At 34.9% G+C, this 27,557-nt stretch overlaps 1 protein-coding gene across 1 annotated transcript; it reads left to right on the top strand.

The window, feature by feature from the left end:
* Positions 1-95: 95 nt before the first annotated feature.
* LOC142356149 (polycystin-2-like protein 2) lies at positions 96-27,317 on the top strand. The gene is made up of 14 exons (XM_075408114.1): positions 96-294; positions 7,450-7,664; positions 9,166-9,309; positions 9,822-9,953; positions 10,458-10,622; positions 11,277-11,448; positions 11,926-12,079; positions 14,697-15,015; positions 15,526-15,689; positions 16,321-16,411; positions 17,932-18,091; positions 21,433-21,783; positions 22,343-22,439; positions 26,474-27,317. The coding sequence occupies exons 1-14, from the start codon at positions 96-98 to the stop codon at positions 26,784-26,786; spliced, it is 2,676 nt and encodes an 891-aa protein (XP_075264229.1). The 3' UTR covers positions 26,787-27,317.
* The last annotated feature ends 240 nt before the right edge of the window (positions 27,318-27,557 follow it).

Raw genomic sequence — 27,557 nt, 5'->3', positions numbered from 1 at the left:
ATCTCCTTTTTTACTGCTACAGCTGCCACATACACATGATACACATTACTATTAATAAGATCAAAAATAGGGCTGCTTTTTAAACTGAGGAATGTATGGAAACTTTTCAGGTGGTTACAGACCAGCATGCGCCACTGGTGGATCCAAATGATTTGAATGAGCTGGAGTTTTCTAGTTCCAGTGACTCCGAACTGAGCTTCTACGATGAGGAGGAGGACCTGGAACTTAGTTGCTGTGAGAGATTCCGAAGGTCTCGCTTCTTCTGTCTCGTCCAGTGCTGCCTCGGCTGGACTGGTGAGTACATGTTTAGTAATAAGTAGGAGCCCGAGCTTACTTACCAACAAGAAAAAGACCAAAAAGTGTTCTTTTATGACTGTTTACGTTGAGTTTCTGTACCGAAATGATGTCTGCGAACTATAATTTGTTATAGGACTTTAAGACCAAACTTGAATTCTTAAAGGATCGCTGCATGTTTTCTAACTTTCCAAAGAGACATCACATATGGCGTTTTATGATATAAATTTGATAGCGAGCATGTGATTTAAGCTCTAGAAAGATGGGAATATTACCTTCAGAAGCACAAAAAAACTCTTCCCTAAAATTAAGCAATTTTTTGTTCCAACCCCACTTGTGGGGGGGAGGAACTATATACTCAAATAGGTTTTTTTTGTTCAGTCAATTTTGGCCGATCGATATATTCATCGCAGAGAAATGTGAGTGGTATCATTGAAAAGTTGGTCCAGCGTAGAATTCAAAATTAAAAAGATTTTTTTGATTTTCGTTTTTTTCGAGGAGTTATCGAGGATTGAAGTTTTGTGTGAACACGGGTTATTTGTTCACTTTTAATGTGATTTTTCTTCAAATTAAGATATTTTCTATAAAAATTAGTATTTCAAACTAAAACTTCTTGTAAAAAAATGAACCAATTTTGTGTTCCTAATAGACTAAAAGCGTTAATAAAGACTAGTTCTGGTCTCATAGGGAGGTTCAATATCAAAAAAAATTCGAATTCTATTTGAAAGCTCTTTTTTATAAAACTTTTCTACACTTTTTTTGCTTTTTTAAGTCACCTAGAGACAAGTCACTTTTCATATCGAGATTCAGTTAAAGACAAACCTCCTTTACGGTCACATGAATACCGGTGAACAAAAAAATCGTTTTCAAGGAATTGCTCATGTTTTTTTTTGGCTTCGACTATGAGTTTTCCTAATTTTAAAAGAATTTTTGATTTTCATTTTGAGGTTTTACTAACTTTTTGGAGTCTTATGGCATGGACTCATTGTCTAACAGTGCATTATGTTCCGTAATGAGATTTAAGTGAACATATCTAGTGCTTTGAGGGGACAGCTAATAGCTGTTAAGACTTTAAAAATAATTTTTCGAAAAATAATTTTCGAATATTAACCAATCGTAAACTTATTATCGTAAACTGTAAGTCGGCCTCTGCAATGACAGCACCCTCCTCCATCTTACTGTAACCAAATATGACCTCACTAACCGTTTTATTTTCTAATTTTTAGTTATATGACTTCAATGACACAAGATTTCAAAAAATTTTTAATGAAATCTTATCCCATTATCCTAATTTTGACAGCTCCTATTGGCTTAAAAAAACTTCAGTGTATCACAGATACAGTTTTCAGAAAAAAGCTTACGGTTTAAATGGCTTCGACCTTTTCTTCTCGCACTTTTTTACTGAATTTTTGGTTTTTGCCTGTTTTTGTTGTTTTTTCTCATAGTCATAAGACTTGTTGTGATGTCATATTGATCACCTATGCATGACAAACATCTCTATACTCCCATTGAAGCATATTCGAGGGTATTTATCGGTTTCCGTCTAAATCTATTGAATTTAATGGCTGTTAAGAATTTAAATATAATTTTTTGAAAACTTTCTTGAACATTAACCAATCTTAAAGTTTCCGTGAACTGTTGGTGAGTCTCAGTTTTGTCAGAGCCCATTTTTTTACTGCAACTAAAATTAATCTCGTTTGCAGTTTTATCTTCTAACTTTTGGTTTAATGAATGTGTGGTTCAGTGACAAAAGAATTCAAAATTAAAAAAAAATATATTCGATATTTTCGTATTATTGGTTACTTTTGAACTCTTATCATATTATCCAAATATTAAGCACATTATTTAATTATTATTCTAATCCCATTGGCTTAAAGAAGACTTTCAGTGGATCACAGATAAGGTTTTCTGAGAAAAACTAATGGTTTAAATGGCTTCGATATTTTCTTCTCCATTTTTCTACTGAATACTGGTTTTCGCCTTTCTTTGTTGTTGTTTTCATAGTCTTAAGACTTATTGTGATAACTTATTGATTATCAAAGCATGAAAAACATTTCTTCCCGCCATCGTGTTTTTTCTTAACGTAGTTTTTGGCCTCCGTAGAAAGCTTTTGAGTTTAAAGGCTATTAATACTTCAAAAATAGTTTTTCAGAAATTTTTTTCGAACATTAACAAATCCTAAACTTTTTTTCGCGAACAGTTAGTCAGCCTTAGTACTTACAAGATCTTTTTTTATTTCTAGTCCAGCCAAAAATAATCTGGTTAGCGGCTTCATTTTCTACCTATTAGTTTTTAAACTTCAATGCCATTAGTTTTCATATATATTTTTTTAATTTTCGGGTACTTCTCTTATTTTTGGATCCTTTCGAAATCTTATCACATTATCCTAATACTGATAGTTCCCATTGGTTTAGGGAAGACGTTCAACAGATCATATATAAAGTTTTCAGAGACGAACTTATGATTTAAAGTGCTTCGACAATTTCTTCTGCACGTTTCAACTGAACTTTTGGTTGTTGCCTTTCTTTGTTGTTGTTTTCATTGTCTTAAGACTTATTGTGATAACTTATTGATTATCAATGCATAAAAAACATTTCATCCCGCCATCGTATTTTTTCTGGACGTAGTTTTTGACCTCCGTGGAAAGCTTTTGAGTTTAAAGGCTATTAAGACTTCAAAAATAGTTTTTCCGAAATTTTTTTTCGAACATTAACCAATCCTAATTTTTTTTGGGAACATTTAGTCAGCCTTAGTACTTACAAGACCATTTTTTTAGTTCTAGTCCAGCCAAAAATAATCTGGTTAGCGGCTTCATTTTCTACCTATTAGTTTTTAAACTTCAATGCCATTAAATTTCAAATAAATTTTTTTAATTTTGGGCTATTTCTCTTATTTTTGGATCCTTTTGAAATCTTGTCACATTATCCTAATACTGATAGTTCCCATTGGTTTAGGGAAGACGTACAACGGATCGTATATAAAGTTTTCAGAGAAGAGCTTACGATTTAAAATGCTTCGACACTTTCTTCTGCACTTTTCAACTGAACTTTTGGTTGTTGCCTTTCTTTGTTGTTGTTTTCATAGTCTTACGACTTATTTGATGACTTATTGATTATCAATGCATGAAAAACATTTCTTCCCGCCATCGTATTTTTTCTGGGCGTAGTTTTTGACCTCCGTAGAAAGCTTTTGAGTTTAAAGGCTATTAATACTTCAAAAATAGTTTTTCAGAAATTTTTTTCGAACATTAACCAATCCTAAACTTTTTCTCCGCGAACAGTTAGTCAGCCTTAGTACTTACAAGATCTTTCTTTTATTTCTAGTCCATTCAAAAATAATCTGGTTAGCTGCTTCATTTTCTGCTTATTAGTTTTAAAACTTCAATGCCACTAGTTTTCATATTTTTTTTAAACTTTCGATTACTTCTCTTATTTTTGGATCCTTTTGAAATCCTATAACATTATTCTATTACTGATAGTTCCCATTGGTTTAGGGAAGACGTTCAACGGATCATAGATAAAGTTTTCAGAGAAAAACTTATGATTAAATTTTCTTTGACACTTTCTTCTGGCACTTTTCTACTGAATTTTTAGTTTTTGCCTTACTTTGTTGTTGTTTTCATCGTCAATAACTTGTTGTAAGGTCCTATTGATGAAAAATGAATTACAAACAAACTTCTTGTTCCACGGAGGCATATTTTCTTGTATATAGTGTATTCCGTTGAAAGCTTATGAATTAAATGGCACTGATACTACGAGTTTTCTCAAAAATTTCGTGGCTCTAATGTATTTGTTCATATTTAATTTTTTGAAATTATTTTGATTGAAAAAACAGAATCCCATTTATGTTTAAAAGTTTTTTGAGCATAGAAAAGTTTTTAGTGAAAAGTTCATTTTTTAATGCCTTCGACACTTTTCTCTCTCAATTTTTATCTTGAAATTGCTGTTTTTGCCTGTTCTTGTTCTTTAGGTAGCCGTAGATTGCTGACAAGTCTCTTAAGCTTGTAATTGAGGATTGAATTTATGATGTTACCCGAAGCTGTCTGTTGGTAGCCTTTAGTCTTAAATTTATGATATACATTTTCGAATAATTTTCAAACTTTTCAGTTTTTGTTGTTCTTTTCGTCAAATTGTAACTTATTTTCATCGATGAGAGGTCATATCCAATTTCTTGCGTTTCAAAAAATAACACATCAACTGATATTATTTGTCACCGATGCTTTGTTTGTTGGACAATATGCGTTTTTATGAACGTTTTTTGAGTGCTCATTTTTTGCGTTTCTTTTTCTCTTCTTTCAGAGCAATGGCGTGGTAAGATTCCAATGGTTTTCAAATGTGGCCCAAATCAATTTATTTAATCTCTCAATATAATTCCTTCAACTGAATTATTAGAAATAGGAATTCAATTAAAAATACATAGTATTCAGATAATAGCTAATGATTTTAATGGTAGCAATAGTTTGTGTTTTCGCAAATCGTTTGTATTTTTTTAAGTTTTTCTTTAGTTCGTTTCTATGGCTTAGTCTACCCAAAGACAGTTCCTTTGATGTTTGTAATAAGTTTTTAGTAATTTATCAATGATTATTTAGTTAGAAGCTAATGATTTTTAAGACTTTTGAAATTTCTTGCTTTAAAAAATGTTGACTAATTTTTGAATTTCGCCTCATTGATCGTTGTCTTTGTTGACTTGCTACATAGTCTCTGTAAGAAAACTTTCCATCCACAGTTAGGAGAAAGTAAATTCGAGTAGTTAAGGTTTTATCTGACTGCATTTTGACGTTGTTACTAGGTGCTTTTAAATTTAGATATTCCGTTTTTGCCGTGAAATTTTTGTTTGTGCTAATTTATTTTTTTGTTTTTTTTGTCTCTTAGTCTCTTTAATGTCAGATCACGTTGGCGCTGTAATGAGGCATGGTATTATGTAGTTCAATTAGTAGATAAGTTGTGTAACGTTTGTTTTAAACTCAAACATCTATTTTTGTTATCTGTTCTTTTGGTTGACAATTTAGTCAAAAATGTAGATGAGCTCGGGTCGGAACATCATGTGCGAACGCAAATTAACAAGCCGCCTTGTCATTTTAAAAATAAAATTAGCGAAAAAAAAGAATTTGGACAATTCTGACAATTTCAGGGTCTCATTAAAACCACACATTATCAAACCATATTTTTAACCGTAGAAGTTTACAGAATATATAATAAATAGTACGAAAAGTGTTCGCAGCTTTTTTTAAAAACCAATTCAAAAAGTTTTTTGTGAAGAAAGTTTTGTCGCAAATGAAATCTGTTTGCAAAAAATGTGAGAAAACGCTGATGAGATTTAAAAAGTGGACTGGAAGATGAACGAACAAATCTGATCAAAGGAAGAAAACTGCAAACACATTGGGGTTGATAGGGTGTTTACATCGAATAATAAAACGACGAACATAGATACTTTTTCGTAAAATGATTGGAAGAAAGGCCCTTTCAATTGCGAAACAAACCGAAAACTTATCTCATACATGTTTAAAAAACTGAATTTCTAAGTACAAATTTTCGTTCTTGGAAATAATCACAACCGTTCACTAATTGGAGCGAATTTGATGAAGACAATTTACGAATAAAATATTCTATTGTATTTGATTGATATTTAGGATCTTTTCCTTTTGTGCCCCCAGTACGTTATGCACCCCCCCCCCCTCCCAGTTACAGAGAACGTGTCATTACACAGTAAATCATTGTAAAAATATGGCACGTGCATCTGGGGAGTGCAAATAATATGCACCCACCAAGCTTTTTGCCGTGAAATTTTTGTTTTTGCTAATTTTAATGTTTGTTTTTTTTTGTCTCGTAGTCTTTTTAATGTCAGATGTCAATGGTGCTGTAATGAGGCATGACATTATGTAATTCAATTAGTAGATAGGTTGTGTAACGATTGTTTTAAACTCAAACATCTATTTTTGTTATCTCTTAATTTGTTTGACAATTAAGTCAAAAATGTAGATGAGCTCGGGTCGGAACATCATGTGCGAACGCACATTAACGAGCCGCCTTGTTTGAATTATTTTAAAAATTTTTTAGACTATGCGCCGTAAGGAGCCATCAGTAGGAACCCGGCTGGCTCATCATACAAAATTATTAGTAGTCAACTAAAATATGTTTTGGAAATATCGATGATTGGAAAGATACAATCTAAAAAAAATTGCCCGAATTACTTCAAAATGTTGTACGGATCCAAAACGAAGTGACAAGTCTGCAGTTTTGGCATCCAATTGCAAATGTTCATTTTTAACTAAATTTAATTGAACGCTATTTAAAACTCGTCACAAACTATTTTTTTGGAAACTTTGCATTTCAAACTATAACTCTCATTCATCTTTTTATATCACAAAAAATTGTTGAAATAACATTTGATATCTTGTTGTATTTAGTTTTCGAGATGTGCGTGAAAATTGCCAGTTGGGCTGTTATGAATTTTGTTTGTCATCAATTACTACTAAGGATTACAACAATCTCTCATCGAAAGAATGTCTGTTCTCGAAACTGTTATGAATAAAGTTAAGAAATATTTTATGAGCATAAAGAGGCACAATGAGCTGAAAAGAATTTCGGAACGAAACGCTAGTGAGCTTAAGGTGGTTAACCTAAACATACTTCAACTGAATGAAGTATAAAATTCAATCAACAATTTTACCCAATCTATTGAAAATGTTCAAGGTCAAAAAAGTTAAATCAAATGAAGATGGATTAACCGAGAAAGCTCGGTCATTAAGTCATGTTGTATAGGTTATCGTCAAATTTCATTAGAGCGAATGCTAATTTTAATATTAAATTTGGTCCTTATTTTGCTTAACGCGATGTATACTTGTGTCATCTCATTAAAACTGTTCATGAAAGTAGAAGTTTTTGACAATTTGAAAACAAAGCTGTCAATTTGTAAGTTCTTTTTCTATGTATTTCCCAATGGACGTCAAGGGGGCTAAATGATGGCTATTTTGAGATGATATGCTGTCTATGCTATGTTTTGATTTTTTTAATAAGCCAAGAACGATGTTGCAGGCCTTGATTTTATGCTTTCCGGATAAAGCCCGAGACATGATAAAGCGAGAAAAGTTTTCACGCAGAACACCTCTTAATGATTTTCTAGTAAAATATAATACCACATGCTGTTTTTTTTCAGACAAGAAGCGCAAGAGGCAGCCGTTTATGTTGCCAGCGACGTTCATCTACATAGACTGGATGGTGGCCATCTGTATCATGTTGGGGGCGACTGCAATTGTGATCATGTACGCAGCCATGATTGCACACATCGGGGGCAGTCAAATGATCTCAAAGTGGGTACAGGCTATGCTCATATCCATCATCATGTCCATATTCATGATACAGCCACTCAAGGTAACATAGGGAGTTTTATTCTTACATTGATCGTTTTGAGATCTATTTATAATAGCCGCACAGCGATAGCTGGGGCTATTATTGGCCTTCTCTTGGTTTTTTACAATTCAAAGAATTTGCATTATATTGGGCGCTGTCTTTTTTTTAAGATCTGTTCACACATTTTCATGATTTTTGAAGTCAAGTTGGAATAGTGATTTTGGTCACGCCGAAACAGGAAGTGGAGCGAAAAAGCGAGGTTTTTTATTTTTTGATCTTTTTTTAAAAATGGTTTTCCCAATTCACTCATAGTCCGTTCTAGGTTTCGTTGTTTTTTTTAATCAATGACAATTGTTTGAATTGTACGCCGGGACTTTTCCTATGTTTTTTTTATTTCGTCGTCGCAATTTTTGTTACGACCATATGACGTCACAACCACCTCAAATCTGCTTTTTGTTCATTCTTTCATGCAATTTCAACTGAAGTGGGTGCGTGACGTCATTTTTTGCTCTTAGTGGAGCGAAAGGTTTTTCTTCGTTTGCGTGATTAAATTTTTGGTCATACTTGACTTACCTCATTCACAAAAATGACCTCCTTACTTTGAAAATGACTTTTATTTACTTTAATTCAAATAGATACGGTCAAATAGCTGTGTGTCACTCTAAATGAAGGTTATTAGAGAGCAGCTAATAGAGGCAGCAAACACTTATGCAGATTTTTAATAATCAAAATATAACATATCAGCCTTCAATGAAAAGACAATTTTTTTGGTCTGTCTTTTTTACTGTTTTTTTTGATACTGCAGATCTGCGAAGCTATTCCGGCTATTTTCTGGCAATCTGCCAGCTATGTTTCGTTATTGCCCCCACCCCGCCGGGGTAATTTATGTGCCATAGAACACGTGCCATTAAATATAGCATCTGCGCTTGGAATTTACAAATAAGTTATACTTTTTGAGCCGGAAACACAAATAGATAATATCTCCAATCTGTTATAACAAAGTTTGCAAGGAAAAATGGATCTAATGTAGTTTTGATCAATTCCACTGTTTAAACTGAATTATGAGCCAAAACAAATTTAATTGGCGCCGTAAGTTGACCTGCAAAAGTGCTGCCGGTGCAAAAAAATACGCTACTAGCCACGAGCCTTTCCCGGTTTATAACTGTGCTTATGAAAAATAAACACGATGAAGAAAAGGTATATGAGTAAAACGACTGCGACCAGAATTGTAATTCAAGAGCTCAGTCCGACTCTAATGAGGATACTCAACTGTGTTTATGGCCAATTTTAGCCCTCCTAACTTTAAGTTTGAAGTCTTCAGCTTAGTTCGATGTCTAGACCTGGGATGTTTCCATTTTCTTGACCAGCTATACCAGTTACTCTTACTATCATTTCTTCTTATTGCTTCCTCTGGCTCTCAATTTTTCACTGAACATATCTTTCTAATGACTCCTAATGACTATTTACTTCAATTAAAATTTCCAAAACTTTGTAAATTATAAAATGAGAATGCTCTTTTCAGATCTTCCTATTGGCCATCATTTTCTCCCTTCTGTGTCAGAGGAGAGTGAAGAGATCTCTGGAGACTGAAGTTCTGGAGATCATAGAGCAACCCAAGGAGGTCCCGGACTACGACAAGGATGAACACCTCTACGGGGGAGATGAGGTCAAACAATACATTTACACTTGCTTCCTATGAAATTAACATTGCTGCGGAAAAGGGGTTGCATTGGGTTATTTTAGGGTGCAAGTATTTGAGTGTTTTTGAGTTGTCAAGTTTTTTCATGGCTATTTTCGCTGTACCGATTCAAATAGGTCTTTTGAGTGTATACATGTGTCAAGGCTTATTGAAGAAGTTCGCTCTGATTCTCTTCAGTCGATGAAAGTCGATTTGGAACTGATGTTTTGCAGCTTTTTAATTCAATATTAAGCCAATTTAGTGCAAGAATCAATAGACGTGCATAATCTGTTACTGTTTTTGCCAGTTTTGAAATTGCAATATTTGAAATTGCTTGTATATCTATTAATTCGACTTGATTATGTGGACTTTTGTCCGTCTGAAGTGTGTTGTTACTAGAACGGAGTTTTCTTTAATCGCTTACAGAATAAAACTTTCCCCACGTTTCCCGGAATGCATTTACAATTTGACCTTTGAGTGACTCATTTTCCCTGTTCCAGGTGGGTGATCTGATAGTTGGCAAATTGCCGGATGAAGAGTACCTTGACGAGGAATCTGAGATTGCCAAGAGGGCAAAGAAACAACTGATGCCAGGAGAGCTGACCAGAAGTCGAAAAGGTTTCCTCCGGATTGTAAGTGCTTAACATATCGCACCCTTGTTGGAGACATCTTCCTACTTAAAGAATAACTTGTTTAAAATTTCATATTGGCGATTTTTGTGGACCTTGCAAATTTTTTCTCTGGGTTACTGTTAATGGATTATCCTATTCACAGTCTTACAATGATATATGAATATAGCGTTATAAAAAATATATGAAAATATGTATGCAAACCAACAGTTTATTCAAAAGTTTTGCAATACAAACCAAAAATTTGTTTATTATTTACCGATATTTTCCGTTATTATGCATTATTAACCAATCATTTGCTCTTTTATTGTAAAAGTTTTCTGTGCCCTTCTGTTCTGAGGCTCTGCAAACCATTATCAGTGTTAAAACCTAATTTGTTGGTACATGTTTTTGCTTTTGTGCTGATCTATCGCACTAGGATAATGGACTTTTTTGGTTTTTTTTCAAGAAAAATTGTAAAAATTTTACATTGTAAAGCTAGCCAATCAACCATATCTTGTGTTGAAGGTGAGAACGAAAGAGTTGGCGATGTTCGGAGTGATCCAGGAGATAACAATGTATGCTCTCTTCACATGGCTACTCTTCTCTGTCTGTTACATTGAGAAGGATGCAACTGGCTATCTTCTCTATGAAGAAGTCAAAAATGTTCTCTTCACTGACTCATTAGACTCGGTTACTATCTTCATTCTTTTATTTCCGAGAAAGTATCAACGAACTGTTTTTCTGATTTGGTCATTAAAGTAAAAGCTCAGCAATAATTGTTTTATGAACAGTTTTATAGTTTTGTTGTCGAGAAAACTTCCGTACTGGAAGATCTTTTGAGTATTTAAATGAACGTCTACATGCAAGTAGTATGGTTTTTGCAAGTGTAAGAATCCCAGCTAGAGGTTTTGTTTTACAACCGGAGATACCCCTCCTCACCGAATTCAACCTTCATTTGACTCAAATTCACATTCAATCTGCACAAAATATGTAGATTATTTTTTCTGAAAGAAAAATTATAAATAATTGCTTTCCAACAAAATTTAATCTAATCGGCTTTCGAACGAAGTGATTTCTGACTGGATGATCGAAAATAATCTCGTTCGGAATATAAGCCCGTATCTTAATTCACCGCCGTTTACTTCTAGAAGTGTAGTCAAAACTGGTTTCGACTTTTATTTTTAACTCAGTTCTTTTCTAAAAAGTCGGTAAGGAAATCTTACCAAGCGGCAATCTTCCATCAAGTCGACTAAAATTAAATTTAACTCCAGTCTGTAATTTGAGAAAAATTTATTCGTCTTTGTTTGTTTATGCTCATTTATTTTTGTTGTTTTTAATTTGAAGGTACATGACATAGACAGCTACTGGGACTATTTGATGGATACTTATGTGCCCAACATGTACTCTACCGCGTGGTACAATGGCAACAGACCACTCGGCCTCTACGGCTACTTTGGAGACAGAGTCAACCTAATCATTGGATACTCTGTTCTCAGACAACTGCGTGTCAGAAAAAGTAAGATCACAAAGTTGGTCTTTTTGAAAATTGCTCAGATACTTCCTGGACGTCTTTATGTATATAGAGACGTCCAGGAAGTTAGGTCTGAAAAAATCCTGGCAAACGTCTTAGAGCCAGAACTTTAAGAAACTTAGGCGACTAACAATTCTCCGATAATTGAAGCTTGTATTAGTTTCACCGGCATGTTTAGGTGAAAATGTGATAAATGGTTTGACTTGTTTTTTTTTACAATTAGGGACAAAGGTGGATTCATTCGTCATTAGTCATAATCAACGAAATGATTTGAAAAATTAGTTGTAGTTCTTCAAGTCGATAGATGAGTCCTAATGCTTTATCCAGAATCTCTGAGAATAATTGCAGTTAGAGGCACAAAAAGGTCTAAAAGTGGTTCACTCAACTTAGCATTTCACGTGGCTCAGGAAAACTAACTTTTTCATGTATAAAAAATAGTGTAAACTTATCTCGTTTTGTTAGATCTCTGTTCTCCTGTAAAGATCGGACGGCACAATATCTCGCGAGAATGCAATCCTCCATTCGCTGCTGAGTTCGAGGAAAGAGGTCGTTTTGGACCTGGGTGGACGCGATTCGACGCTAATAACCCATACCACATTCTACGAGAGGAGTACCGGTGAGTTTTTCACTTCTGTTTGTAATATCTGGCATTTGCTCATCATAAAAGTCGTGCTAAATTTTTTTTATTGATTGGTATACAGGATCACACTTTTCATGACAATTTTTTGTTCCAACCAATTTTGTTAATTTAGGTGGATGTGTATTTTTACGCCAGTGAATTTTTTTTGTTAGTACATAGGAAGATTGATAATTGTGGCGTAAAGAAGCAAAAAGGATTAATTGATATCTCAAACAGTTGCTTTAATCTGTGCAGTTAAATTCAAAAAATATTCGTATGGTGTAATGGTTTCCAAGATTCACAAATTCACTCAATTAACACAAACTAGTCTGTATTTCTTGAATTTTAATTGAGTTCATTCGATCGATTTTTGTCTGACCAATTGTGACTTTTCTTCCTCAAAAATGGAATAACCACGTAAAACCCGGAGGCTATTTTTTAAATGTTTGCTTTGCATTGCTCAACCTAGTAATTGAGTTCTGAGAGACGGCGAGCAGTGTCAATTTAATAATCATATCAGCTTCAAGATACCAATCGAATAAAAAAAGGTATACGTTAAAATCAAACACATTGCAAGAACGGAGTGAAGCCTTAAACAACTCAAAGACAAAGTATGATAGACAAAGTAAAAAACTGAGACTTTTAGAAGCAAAGAAAAATTCTGCATAATTCGAAGTAAATTTCACGCAAAAAGAGAAAATTGTTTTCAAAATCTGCAATGGATTCAGACATCATTTATAGAGTGAAACTGAAAAATTTAACCGGGCAATGCATTTATTGGATATCAAATCTAGAGAAATATAGAATTGGAGCGCTTTCTTTTTTAAATATTTAATATCTATTCACATTTTCATGATTTTTGAAGTCAAATTGCAGTAGTGATTTCGGTTAAACCGAAACAGGAAGTGGAGCGAACAAGCGACTGTTTTAGAAGAAATTTTTTTTCACTCTAACTTTAAAGTGGAGTGAGAAAAAGGTGTTTGAGCAAAATTTTTCTTTTCTCGCTAGTGGTTTTTTTTCAGAAGCGGCAATTTCACTTTGATTTTTCGTGTTTTCTTTTCAATTTTTTGGATTGGATTTTGTTCTGAATGGTTTTCGCAATCTATTCATAGTTCATTCTATGCCTGGTTTTTTGTTTGAACCAAATTTCTGCGGCATTTTGACGTCAATTTTCTGTCTCTTTTTTGATTTTTTCCACCTGATTTTTTAGAAATGGTTTTTCCAATTCACTCATAGTCCCTTCTAAGTGAAGTTTTTCGTTTAGTCAATGAAAATTCTTTGAATTGTACGTCAGAACTTGTCCTGCTATGTTTTTTTTAAAGTTCGCTTTACCTTTCGATCACCTTTACCTTTTTTTCGTTTTACATAAGTCACGATTTTAACGTTTGATATCCGACTTACTTCTCCCACTGTTTCCACTGAATGAAATTAAAATTTTTTACTCATCGAATTACGCAATGTGGTGAATACTATCAAAGTCAAGAGAGCAAAATCAAAAGATACGGAATAAACCGACAAAGACCGGTCGTTAAGTCATTGAGAATTAGGTTATTAATTTTCATTAGAGTGTTTGCTAGCTGATATTGGTATTAAGTTTATTAGCTTTAAGTTTAGACGCTAAATTAAGTAAAGGTTTAGAATATAACTGAAATTATTGCACGTCAAATTAGAACACTTTTTGACATTGAAAGAAAAAACAGAAAAACAATCAGTCAATTTGTCTCTTCTTTGTCTTTTTTCTGTTTCAATCCCAATGTGGATCAAGCGCGTCAACGATGGCTATTTTCAGGCAATCTGCCGGCTATGTTAATACATTTTGTGCTTTTGTAACTGAAAAATGATTTTTTTTACTTTTCAAAATTGTGCTTGTTTTTTTGGAGAAATTGATTTTTTATTGACAAAAACTTTGAAATTTGACTGAAACTAGAGATAATTTAAGCTAACTTCACAACTTGCAGAATGATTTTATAATTTGAGCATCCGTTTTTACTAAAATTCCGATGTATGTCTTGAAGCGTGTTCACGGCTTAATAGACATTAATTTTAGAGGAAACCACGATCACACTGTGCTGTTTTGCTTAAGGAAAATGTTGTAGTGGAAATTAGGACAGCAACATCGGGAAAAAAGAAAACTTATGGCACGATTTGATTATGCAAGCATTAGCATTTCCAGGAAATGATTTTAAGTTTGAAAGACCTTTACTACTTGATATACATGAACGAAAAGCTTGGCCGTATCAACCATTGAATGCAAAACAAAAAGAACAAAAAACTTCTGAAAAATGTTTGGAAAGACTACTGCGAATAAACTTTTTTGTAGAAAACGTGTGGCGCATCTATCACCTCATTTGGAAAGAATTTATAGCATCTGCAATTGGTCAACTCTAAAGGTTTAAATATCGATATTATCGATGAGAACCTTTGAAATATAATCAAAACTTAATTCATGACAAATTTTTGCACAGCTTATAATGTAATCCGATAATTGCTTCAGTTACATGTCCAGCTTGTAGTTCTAAAATGTTCTTTCTGTGCAGTCTATATTGAGTAGCTTAATCTGTCCGTGGCTGAATCACGAATCACTGGATAAATTTCTGATTGATTTATGTTGTAGTTATATCGAAGCTGAAGAGATAGACGGTGCCACTTTCTGGGGAGAATCTGCATTCTACCCCGGGGGAGGGTTCCTGGTACGACTGGACGGCAACAAGGATGACACTATGAAGAAGATCCAGAATCTGAAGAACGAAAAATTCCTTGACCACTACACTCGTGCCGTATTCCACGAATTCGCGGTATATAATCCGACATACAACCTGTTTGCTGTTGTGACGATGGTCGCCGAGTTCCGAGCAAGTTCGGGCATGTTTGCCTATTACTACTGTGAGCCTCTCAGACTCATCATGTATCATGGTCCCACTGCGCCTTACCAGGTATACTGATATACTTCTATGTTTAACAGATTAGATTTCAATTTTGCGTAGTCTTTTTTGCGCGACTCCCCTAGTGTACACCTCGACATACGAAAAGATGTTGCTCGACTGCAAATAGGTTCCCGGACTCTACTAATATCGAGGAACAGTACTGATTCATAATATTCCAATTGTAATCTTAATTTCAGTTGTCCTAAAAGTTTGGTCTGTTTAACACTCTAACTCGTACATTGAAATTTAACATTTTAACGTTAAAAATAAATATTTTGTAGCACAATAAGGTTTTATCAAAAAAATTCAGAGTCTGAATCAGAGATTATCAAAAATTATAAAGCAGAGCAAAATGTTTCATGAACGGACTCTGAATCAGTACTGAATAGTTTCTGCAAAATTTCCTGATTCAGTACTGAATTACTCTGAAAGTTAGGTGCGATAACTCTATAGCTTCTGGGATAATTTAATGAATAAAATGAATCATCATGACTGAAGACTAGTGACTTTGTTTTCCAGATTCTTGTGCAAATTGGACTGGGAATCTTCCTCTTCTTCTTCACCATCCGAGACATCAGAAGGATCTACAAACAGAGACGCGAGTTCTTCAAGAAATCATGGAATATCTTGGACCTATTGGTTGATATCATGGGGGTCATTGCAATTATCGTGTTCATGTACAGGTGATATTTTTGTGTTTCAATTATTGTGTATTTGGTACTGCAAACCCCCAGGTTAAGGCGCGACCCAAGCCAGCTCCGATCAGATCGACTTGGAAGGGGGTAAAGCGCGACCAAGGAATTCGGAAGCTAATGTACGGACTGGATATAGTCTGACCAAGGCCCAGTCCAGAGTCAGCACGGTCTGATCGGAACACTGCCTCCGGTCTCGATAGTATGATCAAAACCAATAGGTCCACTCATCAAACAGCCAGATAAAAAGAAAAGTTGTAAAACTGCTTTTTCAAAAACACTTCCCATTTTTCGTAGATAAGGATATTATAGGACAATGGGGTTATTAATTTCTCTCGAACGAAGTTTGAAGCAATTATTGCATGCTATTTCTCTTGCCTATTTGATTCTCGCCGGGTGACATTAATCATACATGACCTATCTATCTTGTTATTCCATTCTTACCTATTTCCTTGCAGATTTTGAGACCACTATAATTTTTGTGCAAAAAAGATTTAATTTTTTAATCGAAATCGCATCTCCGAAAACTTGATGCTGTTTTATGCTTTTTTGACTAATTGAACAGGACATTTAGGTCAACAACACTTTGTTGACTTATATTGAGTGTTATATTTTGTTTCAGGTACACGAAGACAGAGGAGGCAATGGGTAGAGTGTCCCTAGTTGGCGGACGACAGTTTGTCAACCTCAACTACCTTGTCGGTGTCTCATTCGTAAGTCACAAAGTTCACTAAAACTTGACTAAAACCCCAAATTATCAAATTATAGCTTATTGTGATCTGAGAACAGCTTTGTAACTATTCAATTTAGCCTTAGTGATGTATATTTGAGGCAAGAAATTTTGATACTTATACAAGTCATAGAAGGCTCAGAAGTATTTCAACAATTGGAAAATATCGCTGCCCTGAAAATTTTGTTCTGAAATTTCAAAACTTCAAAATTGTTTCTACATAAGTTCAATTGAGTCCCAGCAGCACTTTCAATCTTATTTTTTTTCTATTTTCACACTGTAATCTATCAATTAATAAGTCTGAAAGACCCGACAAAATGAATCAATTTTAAGATAACAGAACAAAAATTTTTTTAGTATCTGTCTTTTTTATAGCTGCGAAGCTGTAAGCTGAGCGGAGCTGTATCGCGGTGCTCTTGGTTTTCTCACAATTCAAAGAGTTTGAATTGTGTTGGGGTGCTGCCTTTTTTTTGAGATCTGTTCACACATTTTTGAAGTTAAATTTGAATAGTGATTTGGGTCAAGTCGAAACAGGAAGTTGCGCAAAATATTGGATAGTTTTGCAGTGTGACATTTTTTAGCCCTAATTTTATGGTTTTCGTATAGTGAAAACACGGTGTATGAACAAAAGTTTGTTTTCTGGCTGGCGGTTTTGTTTTCACATGCGGTATTTTCGCTTTGATTTTTACTGTTTTTTCAATTTTTTTGGCGGGAGTTTTTTCCCAATTAAGTAATCGTAGATTCTAGGTCTAGTTTTTGTTTAGTTATTGAAATTTTTTTGATTTAGAGGACAGGACTTTTCCTGTGTTCTCACTCAACTTGTCCCTGTCCAAACAATAAAATATTTTTAAATTTTCAATATCACAAATTTTAGCAGTTTTTTTCAATAAAACTTGCAATTTATCAAGTTTTTGTTTTTGAATTCTTCACCAGCGAGTTTTTCGAGATCCATTCCGGAAACATCCTCTAGTGTTTGATAATAATTTACTGCGTAGTTGCTTGTGGTAATGGATTGGTTATCAATATTTTAATAACACGAAATGTAGCGATTTTAAAAATTGGTCATACGTGACTTGCCTCACTCAATAAAATGACTTTTTCGCTCCAAAACTTAACTTTAATTTGAATTGATTGAAGAACAAAGGAACCTATATGTGTAATAAAGGTCCCTAATGAAAAGGCTTCTGCGGAATGAGTTTTAACAAGCTTTATTAATTTATTTATCGCTGAAGGTTTTTTTACATAGCGCTTGTTGTGTCCGGGCACATGTAAACCAAGGGACAACTCAGATGTATGCTCTTGCATATATTTAGGTCGCCTGTTAAAATAATAAAATAATCAAGTATTAAAAAAACTCGACGTTTTTCTATCAAAAAATGATCAAAATCTCATTGATTTTTTAGATCAATATTTTTTGTGTACATTAAACTGATTAGACTCATTAAAAGCTTTCTAATTAGCTGGTGCATAGTTGTTTCACGTGCGGAAAATGTGGTTCTGTAGGGCTTCCTTCTCATCCTGGGTGGCATCTGCTTCGTGTCCACAATCCGTTTCCTGAAGATCCTCAACTTCAACAAGCGTATCTCCATGTTCCGTGACGTCATAGTCACCTGCAGAATGGACCTGGCCTCCTTCTTTGTCATGTTCGTTGTACTACAAGCAGGTCAGTCATTAATCACATATCATAAAACGCAAAATAGGCGTAGGTAAGTGAGGCAGGGTAGAATTGAAAATTATTCCCTAGATTTAACTCTAAGAAAAATTCTACTGGAAGGAGACCCAGATTGAAGTCCTTGACATACTGCCTGAACTATTTTTCAGACTCCCTGATCAGACACTGGTGCGATTATTGCCCAGACTGTTTATGCGACCATACTCATCTTGCCTTGCAACAATGTATTATGGATCTCCCAGCGTGCTATATTAATTTGATTAAAAATTGATTAAAAATGTTAGTCAGCTATGTTAGTCATAAACTTGTCGTTAGTCATATCAGAAGCACGCTTAAGTTCTTAAGCTTATTTACAACTTGACGCTACAAATTTCATTTATTCGATTGACGTGTCTGTTTCGAAAAACAATTTAACTAATTGCTCTCAAACGAAGTTTGTAGCAATTATATTAGTCCTGTTGGTCTTCTTTTAAGGCAAATTTTTGCTTGACCGATTTCTTGTCTGAATCACTTGACTTTTCGTCCTCAAAAACGGGATAAACAGCGACCAGCGGGCATTAAGTGCTCTTAGAGCCTTTCAGCTCTGTTTCAGCTCAAAACATTTTGGAGACTTATACTTATAATGTGAAGGGTGGTTCTTAGAGGTTGAAGACCCCTCCACTGTTGACCAACCCCGTACCCCCCCCCCTCCCCCCGTGCCTAGCTACTGACGAACAATCGCTCGCTAAAAATGCGAAGATATATACTAATGTTCACAATTTTTTTCAAGCTTTTTAAAATTTTTGACATTTTTTGGTTTATTAGCCCTAGGTGTCAAGGTACTTTATCCATGATTTATTGAAAAAGTGTCTGCATAGTTTATAGTGGCAAAATGGTTTCAACATTTTAACATCACGAATTTTAGCATTCTTTGACAAAACGTGCATTTTTTTCAAATTTTTTGGCATTTCTTTTTCCTTAACCAGACCTTTTCCAGGGTTGAAAACGCCTTTTCAGGGGTGAAAGAAAACCTCCTTAAGGATTTGATAATTAGTTTCTGGCTATGAATATTGTTCAAATTTTTAACAGCTCAAATTTTAGCATTTTTATGAAGCTTTCATTTCTTTCTAGTTTTATGAAAACTTTTGTCGTGTTTTTTGTTTTTCAGGCTTCAGAGCCAAGGAACTTCCTCTAGGGACTTATATTCTCTTGAAACAATGAAATGTTTTTGGAGATAAAAACATATTGCTAAAACCTGCAAATGTTCTTAAAATTTTGGAACACTTTTTGTCCCTTTCTGAGTTTAGCGATAATCACTGGCCAAGGAAGTTTTCTCAGTCATGCAGATGGGTTACTTGACAGAATTCCAGAAACAAACAATGGCTTTGAACTTTTTTTACTGGAAAGATTGGAAAACTGGTTTTCTTTCTTCTCTTTCTCGTTCACGTTTTATCTCTCTCTCTCTCTATCTATCTATCTATCTATCTATCTATCTATCTATCTATCTATCTATCTATCTATCTATCTATCTATCTATCTATCTATCTATATATAAATATATATATATATATATATATATATATATGTATATATATATATATATATATATATATTTAGATACTTATCTCTCTCTGCTTTTGTTGATGCCGCACTTCAGCTGCCGTTGTGTTGCGTAATGTCATCATCAATTATTTTCATTAACGCGGAGTTATCGTAGAAATGTTGTATCATCAATGAAAGAACAAGCAGTTTTACGATATAATTGTTATTTGGTCTCAAAAGCAGTTTTTAGCAAATATACTAATCCTGTTTGTCTCTTTTATGCATTTTTTACTTGGCCATTTTTTGTCCGACCGAATTGATTTTTTGTCTCCCAAAACTTGATGAAGAAGTAGCGCCTGTGGGCATTAAGTTTTTTTCGAGCCTTTCAGCACGTCTAGCCTCCAAAAATGTGATTCACAGAAACTGTTTTGGAGACTTATACTTACGGTGTAATGGGTGGTTCTTAGTAATTGATCCCACACCCCCACCCTCCTCCCACATATTAGTCCTCAATCCATTTTTGCCCCCCGCTGCATTGCACCTCCGCTGCGCTCACCTTACGCCCACTCAATTAAGATAAAGCTAGCCTCACTAAACCGTGGCTAGCTACTGACGACGTCAACCGCTCGCCCTTCGGTTGAGAGAAATTTTCCGGACGTTAGTCGGTTATGTTTATTTTTGATCGGACATTTTGGGGAAGGAACTACATACTCAAATGGGTTTTTGTTCAACCAATTTTGAACGATCGATATATTCATCGTAGAGAGTTAAGAGTGGTATCATTATAAAACCAGTCCAGCATAAAATAAGGAATTAAAAAGATATTTTAGAGTTTTCTCTGGAGCAGGTTATCGATGTTTAAATTTTTGTTCGTAATAACCCGATTTACTTTAATTTTATCCATATTTTCGGAATTTTTGCCTAAAGTTTCTTCAATTTTGCTAAAATTAAGTAAAATTTTCAAGAGTAGTGTTGTTGATTGCCGTTTTGTTGACTACTTTGATTTAATATTTTTGGGCAATAACTATGGCTAAAAAGTTCAAAATTCAGCTTTTTTCATTAAAAATAGCACGAAATAGGCATCTTCAAAACACTTTGATTAAATTTGCCGGAAGTACACACCCAAACAACCAAAACATAATTTTTTTAAAAAACTCGAAAGGGGTCTAGTCCTACATCCACCTCCATTGAGAGTTCTCTGTTAATAAAGTTTGGCCTTTTTGCTAGTTTTTCTCGTTGATTGACGATATCGCAGCCTTTTTTTGTTTTTGATTTTTTAACTAACAAATTATGAAATTATCTCTATCTATAGCATGCGAAAAATAAGTTTCCTACAGAGTTAGCAGGGTTAGTTTTAGACAAATCCTGGACTGCAATCCAAAAATAAATCGGATTGTATTCAGTCGGACTTTTTTTTAAAAAAAAGATTGGATCTTTTTTTTAATTCAAGTACAGAACATTTCAAATCTCAACTCAATGGAGATTAGTTCATTTGGTTTCCTAAGAACCTCGAAATAATTGCAATAGTTTTTTACTTGAAAGCTTTGGGGTTTTTCTGTTTGTTCCTCATTTGGTAGACAATTATTCCAAAATTGTGGATGAGCGGGGTCGGAACCTTATGTGCAATCGCACATTACCAAGCCTCCTTGTTAAAATTTAAAATCACTTCTTTTTTCAACAGATTCTGTTTAAGTATATCACAGTTTGGGGCTAGAAAAGGAAAGATGAACAATTTCCCTCGTATTTGTTTGAACTGTTGTAACAATTCATTTTTAAGTTTTAGTGTTTAGACATTTGTGTGATGTGCTTAGGTTTCGTGACGATGGCGTACCTGTTCTTCGGGAATTTCCTGGTGCGCTACCGGACAGTGTTCCAGACTCAGCAGTCCCTCTTTAACATGCTACTGGGCAAATTTTCCTTTGAGGAGCTGATCGAGGTGGACGAGACCCTGGGCGCCATCTTCTTCATGAGCTACTCCAACTGCATGATGATGATCACTATGAACATATTCGTCGTCATCCTCGATGCCTCAGTCGGAGATGTGAACGAGGGCCTGGCTGAGAAGTCCAACGAGTACGAGATCGTCTCATTCATGCTCGGCAGACTCAAGTACTGGGTCCGCGAGACAGTTGGATCCGCCAAACAAACTGTTCACGACATAAGTAAGCCAAATTACAACATATGCAAATATTGCTTTCTGGAAAAATTTTGGCCGTATCATTTTTGCACACTCGCGTTTTCAGAAAAAAAACCTATAGTCAAATATATGATATAAAACTTAGAAGATAGAAATTTAGTTAAATGATATCTTGTTACTCCCGTCCGAAACTTAAAGGAAAATATCACGCACTGCTATTCTGAGCGCCCCGCCCCGGTTAAGGTCCCAAGCGACAGGTAATTTTCTTCAATGTACCTTCTTCAAGCGCTCACCAGGAATCTGCGTTGAAGATAACAGCCGCCGACCTGCGGCAGAAAAAGGCAAATATCAGAATTTTGCTTCCGCAAAAGTCTGATTTTAGATCAAAACAGTTTGATAAGGGGTCAACTTGATCTGGAAAAGTGTGACCGGGGGTCATTTTAGTCAGGGAAGTGTAGGATACTGCTTTGTAATGAATTGCTTATGAATTATCTTTTAAGATATGAGTGCTTAAAACACAAGCCAAGCGTTTACTTAGCATGTTTATTGAATTTTGTCAATTAAAATTTGATAATTTTGAATAGAGAACCGGAAAGAGATTGAGGAGAGACGCAGTCTGGACAAGAAGGTAGAGGACTTACCCTTCAAGTTCAACCAACTGGTCGATCTGATTAACAGCAGGTGAGACTGAAAAACAAACTCATTACTCGATACAACTTCCAATCCATTCAGAGTAATTTTAAATAGCGGAATCGCAAAAATTAACGAAGTTAGAAAAAAATTGGTTCATATCAGTTGTCCTGACTGCTAACACTGGATAGCAAAACTATTCAGACGCAACGATGAGACAGTTCATGATTATCGATTTTCTGTGATTCGAATATAGTAATTCAGTTCTGTTGTGGTATGCTACAAGGCTGAGCATATGGATATTATTTTGGTATACCCCAAAATTTCCGCCTTAGTAAAATTGGCTCGAAAATTGGATACATACAATGAAAGAAATTAGGACACATCCTTTGTATCTTTTTTTGGCAAAAGGGGTTTCGCCAATTTTGCGAAATAAAAGAACATTCGGAACGAAAACTAGGTTACAAATCTTGTAGCACGTTTCCGCTCAATTTAGGTATCTATTATTCGCATTAAAAGTATCTCTAATCCGCAATTGAGCCTAATTAAATGCGCGTATTTTGAGCATGCAAATGTGGTTTAATATTTTGTAAAAAGAACATTCGGAACAAAAGTAGGGTACAAGTCTTGTAGCACGTTTCCGCTCAATTTAGATATCTAATATTTGCATTAAAAGTATCTGTAATCCGCAATCGAGCCTAATTAACTGCGCGCATTTTTAGCATGCAAAAGTGGTTTAAAATTTTGTAAAAAGAACTTTATGAAATATTTAATAGAGGCTTTTAAAGCTTTAAAGCGATTTAAATACAAACAACTTTAAAGACAAAGTCGAAAAGCCGAGCCACCGTTTTTCCGAAAAACCCTCGCTCAAAAAAGAGCTTGTATACCAATGTTGGACTGGCAAACTCAGGGGAACTATAAGTAGGAGCATTGATGTAGAAACCATGTTTACCAAGAAGGGAAAATTGACCAGAAAATCCGACAAATATCATCAAAAAAAATTGAGGGATTTTTCAGAAAAGTTTATTCTTTATTTTTTTCTTTATTCTGTTTTTAATTCACTGAACAAAAAATTTGGTTTGCAAAATAATCAAAAAGTTTATTCGGTTGTAACTTGGTGAGCGAATTACGTGTCTTCAGATTCTGAACACCAAAGTCGAATTTTGCAATTTCCTCCAATGTTTCTCAAAGTTCGTCTCATTTAAAAAATGTGATGTGACCATATGGGCTAAGGAGGCAAAGAATGTTGCTCACATTATTTTCGTAGTTTCTCCTGTTGAAATGAATTGTGTTAAACTCAAAATTTTTGGTTTGGATTCAATACTTGAACAATTGGTACATTACAAACCTAATGTTTGGAAACGCAAGAAGGTTGTCTGTTTTTTATGTAAAATGCTTTCCTTTTTCTGGACTATTTGGTCTAGGTGGTTCAAAGTGATATAAGCGAAACGTATGTCCGGCTAACTTTGGCTATGATTTAAAGAAATTTAAGATTAGTCTTATATAAAGTCCAGTTTTGCGGTTCCGTCAAATATTTCTCAAAAGTCGTCTCTTATTTAAAAAATATGATTTGACCCTATGGGTCAAGAAATTGTAGAAGGTTGCTCATACTTTTTCGTAGTATCTTCTATTCATATCAATTGTAATAAACCAAAAACGTTTGCTTTGGGGTCAATACTTGAAAAATTAGTACATTAGAAAAATGGTGTTCGGAAACTCAAAAAGTTCCTCTGTTTTTTATGTAAAATGCCTTTTTATTTCTCGTTTGTTGGATCTAAGTTGTTAAAAGTAATAGAAAAGTAGTGTGCCAGGCTTACTTCATTCATGGTACCTACTTTATTCAGAATTAATGTTTTTTTGTGTCCTATATTAAAAGTGATTGATAATTTATAAGAAATCAATTTCCAAAACGGTAAGGCTGCAAACTTAGTGCAGCGATATTGCGTTGGGCTTGGTTATCGGTTGCATGAAAAACAAAATGCGATGATCAATCGACGAAACACGTTGTAAAAAACCATGTCGCTCCTTAAAACAAGTGCACGTTATAACAAGAAAACTTACTGAACTTGTTGTTTTTGGTCAGTGATATGAGGAGAGAGAGAGAGAGACAGCAAATTGTCAAACCGTTACGTTTTAAAGACGAACTTTTGCTGCGTGTCTATTGCTCAGTGACTCATTTGCTAAGTGCCTTTTGTGAAAACTTGTATATTTTATTCTTAACAAATTATTCTTAACAAAAAATTTCGTGCGAGCAAAAATTTCGTTAGACATTCAAACCGAAACAGCTCAAAAACAAACCAACTTCTAAAAAAAAATCTACAAATGTTTGTAGCAAAATGTTTTGTTTTCAATGTTTCAATTGATACGTTGAATAGAGGAGACTAAGAATTTCTTCTGAATATTGTGTATTTGAAAATAAATTCCTATCAAAAATGACATTAATAGCTGCAAAGCATTAGCCAATTCTCTCTTGATCGAGAAAGGAGACATTTTAAAATCCTGAGGAATATGTGTATTGCTAGCCGTGCGCGTTTGAAGCAAAAACATTTTGTGGACTCTTTAATTTTTAACATTTTTCGACAATTTTAATTTAATTTTTAACTTGATTTGCAGGAGCACATAAAAAGTAAGTTCTTTAATCAATTCAGAAATTAAAAAAATGGTAGTCGAGGTGCTCACTTTGTGCTGGCACTCAAAAAATAATACCATGAAGTTTCATGAAATTTGTCGCAAAACTGATTTTTTTCCGAAAAAACCCTCGCACAAAAATGGCTTTGTTTGTCAATGTGTGAGTAGCCTAACCTTTTTTCACTGGTCAAATCTATTTTCATATGTCAAATCTATTTTCACTGATCGAATCTATTTTGTGGCATATATGGTGCACGTCCCAGTGCCACAAAACTTGATTTTTTCCCGAAAAATCCCTCGCTCAAAAAAGGCTTTGTTTGTCAATGTGGGAGTGGCCGAATCTATTTTCACTGGTCAAATCCATTTTCTTTGGCCAAAAAAGGCTTTGTTTGTCAATGTGGGAGTGGCCGAATCTATTCTTACTGGTCAAATCTTTTAGATGTATATAAATTCTCCTGTGTTAATTTTAATTCAACGTGACAAATTATTCTGATTAATTAAAATTTTTGCGTTTCAAATGTTTTCCGTTTCAAATATCGTGAAATAATAATTAAAAAAACTTCTATGACGCTATGTTGATGTACTGGTGTAGAATAAATGAACCGGCTAGGAACTCCTCGATAAGTAATAATAAAGTAGTAATAAAGCTTTAATAATCACTTTTATGCTCAAAGCGCACTAAATTAGGCTTATTTGCCGGTTATATGCAAAATCGAGCTACATTGCGTGCCAAAAATTGATACATAAATAGAGCGGATGTGTGATACGAGCCGTGCGAAAAATAGGTTAGAAAATTTGTACTTGTATTTCGCGGCTAGGATTTGGACACTTTTGCTAACACGGGTGGCTAATTTCCCTTCCATTTTGCCGGTTTCTGCTAAAGTAGCTATTTTCCGCAATATTGATCCACTTTAAATGTATTGACATAGTAAAAACGAACACGAGATACACGCATCGGGCATATCTGCCTGTGATGATTTGGGTATACCTCTGCGTCGTAATAGGGAATCTTTATTCTGGAGGGCAATCGGTTTAATTAAGTTCAGAGATCTTTGAAAACTCGATTCTCAAATAAGTAAACATAGGTTTTAAATCTCGTTTAATAGCAGAAACTTAAAGTCCATTCCAGAAGCTTCTGTCCTGTCAAATTTGAGGATAGCATTTCTTTATATCTATCCAAAGTCGAGGTGACCATTTCTTGTCGAGTCATAGTCTAACACAAGTACTGAGGTCTTTTCATACAGAATATCGCTTGAGAAGTGTATTTTCATCTCGAGTAGGGTACTTCCACGAGAGCCAGTTTTAGTTCATGGCTTGGGTCGCAGACGCTTCAATCAACTCCAAATTCGCAGACGCAATTACCCAATGCTCTAAATGTCAAACCAGAAGTCGCAGTGGTCCGGTACCTCATTCGTGTTGTCGTGAGGGTAATTTTTGAGGAGTTTGATTGTTTTCAGATACTTCGACGGGCAGGAGGATTTCCACATAAACGTGAGTGACTACAAAGACATCAGAATGATGGAAAAAGTGCGCAAGAGGGCACCAAGGAGTGTCAAGGGAGACACCGACAAACCCTCCTCTGCATCAGCCACGTATCTGAAAGGAAACGGATCCAGATCTGTCAGCCAATCAGGACGCTTCTCATCTGTGGCAGCCAATGAGAGCGAAGAGAGCAGCTCTGACGATGAGTTCTACGAGAACATGACTTCTGACTTCAACACACTCATTCCCGTTCAAAAATCACGCAATGTGCCTTCTCGAAAATACTAAAAGAAACGATACAAATCACCTGGGCTGTTTTGATTTTGACTCTTAATTGACTTTTCCTCTCGGAAATTCTATCCCACTGCAGACAAAATGCAAATATTGCCGAACTGTTTATATAGACTGATTTGACTTTTGTGCAAACTTCCCGGGCCGAGGATTTTCCTCTGCATCAGCCACGTATCTGAAAGGAAACGGATCCAGATCTGTCAGCCAATCAGGACGCTTCTCATCTGTGGCAGCCAATGAGAGCGAAGAGAGCAGCTCTGACGATGAGTTCTACGAGAACATGACTTCTGACTTCAACACACTCATTCCCGTTCAAAAATCACGCAATGTGCCTTCTCGAAAATACTAAAAGAAACGATACAAATCACCTGGGCTGTTTTGATTTTGACTCTTAATTGACTTTTCCTCTCGGAAATTCTATCCCACTGCAGACAAAATGCAAATATTGCCGAACTGTTTATATAGACTGATTTGACTTTTGTGCAAACTTCCCGGGCCGAGGATTTTCCCCAAAAACAACGGGAAAAAGAGTGTAAAAGGTGTTAAAATAAAAAAAATGCACCCCTATTTCTCCGCTTAACTAAGGGTGGAAGAGCGTAATTATAAGAAGGTAATTTTAAAAAAGGAGGGTTGAAGGAGTGAGGCGCGATCTCCGTGCCTTCTCAATATCGAACATGTAACTTTCCCTTTTTGCATTAACCATTGCGCCAACTGCTATAACAATTAGACGTTTCATTTTGGTTATAATTGTAAATCTATAAGAGTGTA

Source organism: Convolutriloba macropyga, unplaced genomic scaffold (genome assembly GCF_964194025.1).
Source record: "Convolutriloba macropyga unplaced genomic scaffold, txConMacr16.3 SCAFFOLD_627, whole genome shotgun sequence".
NCBI classification, from domain to species: domain Eukaryota; kingdom Metazoa; phylum Xenacoelomorpha; order Acoela; family Convolutidae; genus Convolutriloba; species Convolutriloba macropyga.
Note: the sequence above shows the minus strand (reverse complement) of the source record. Positions and strands in the feature narration are given on the sequence as shown.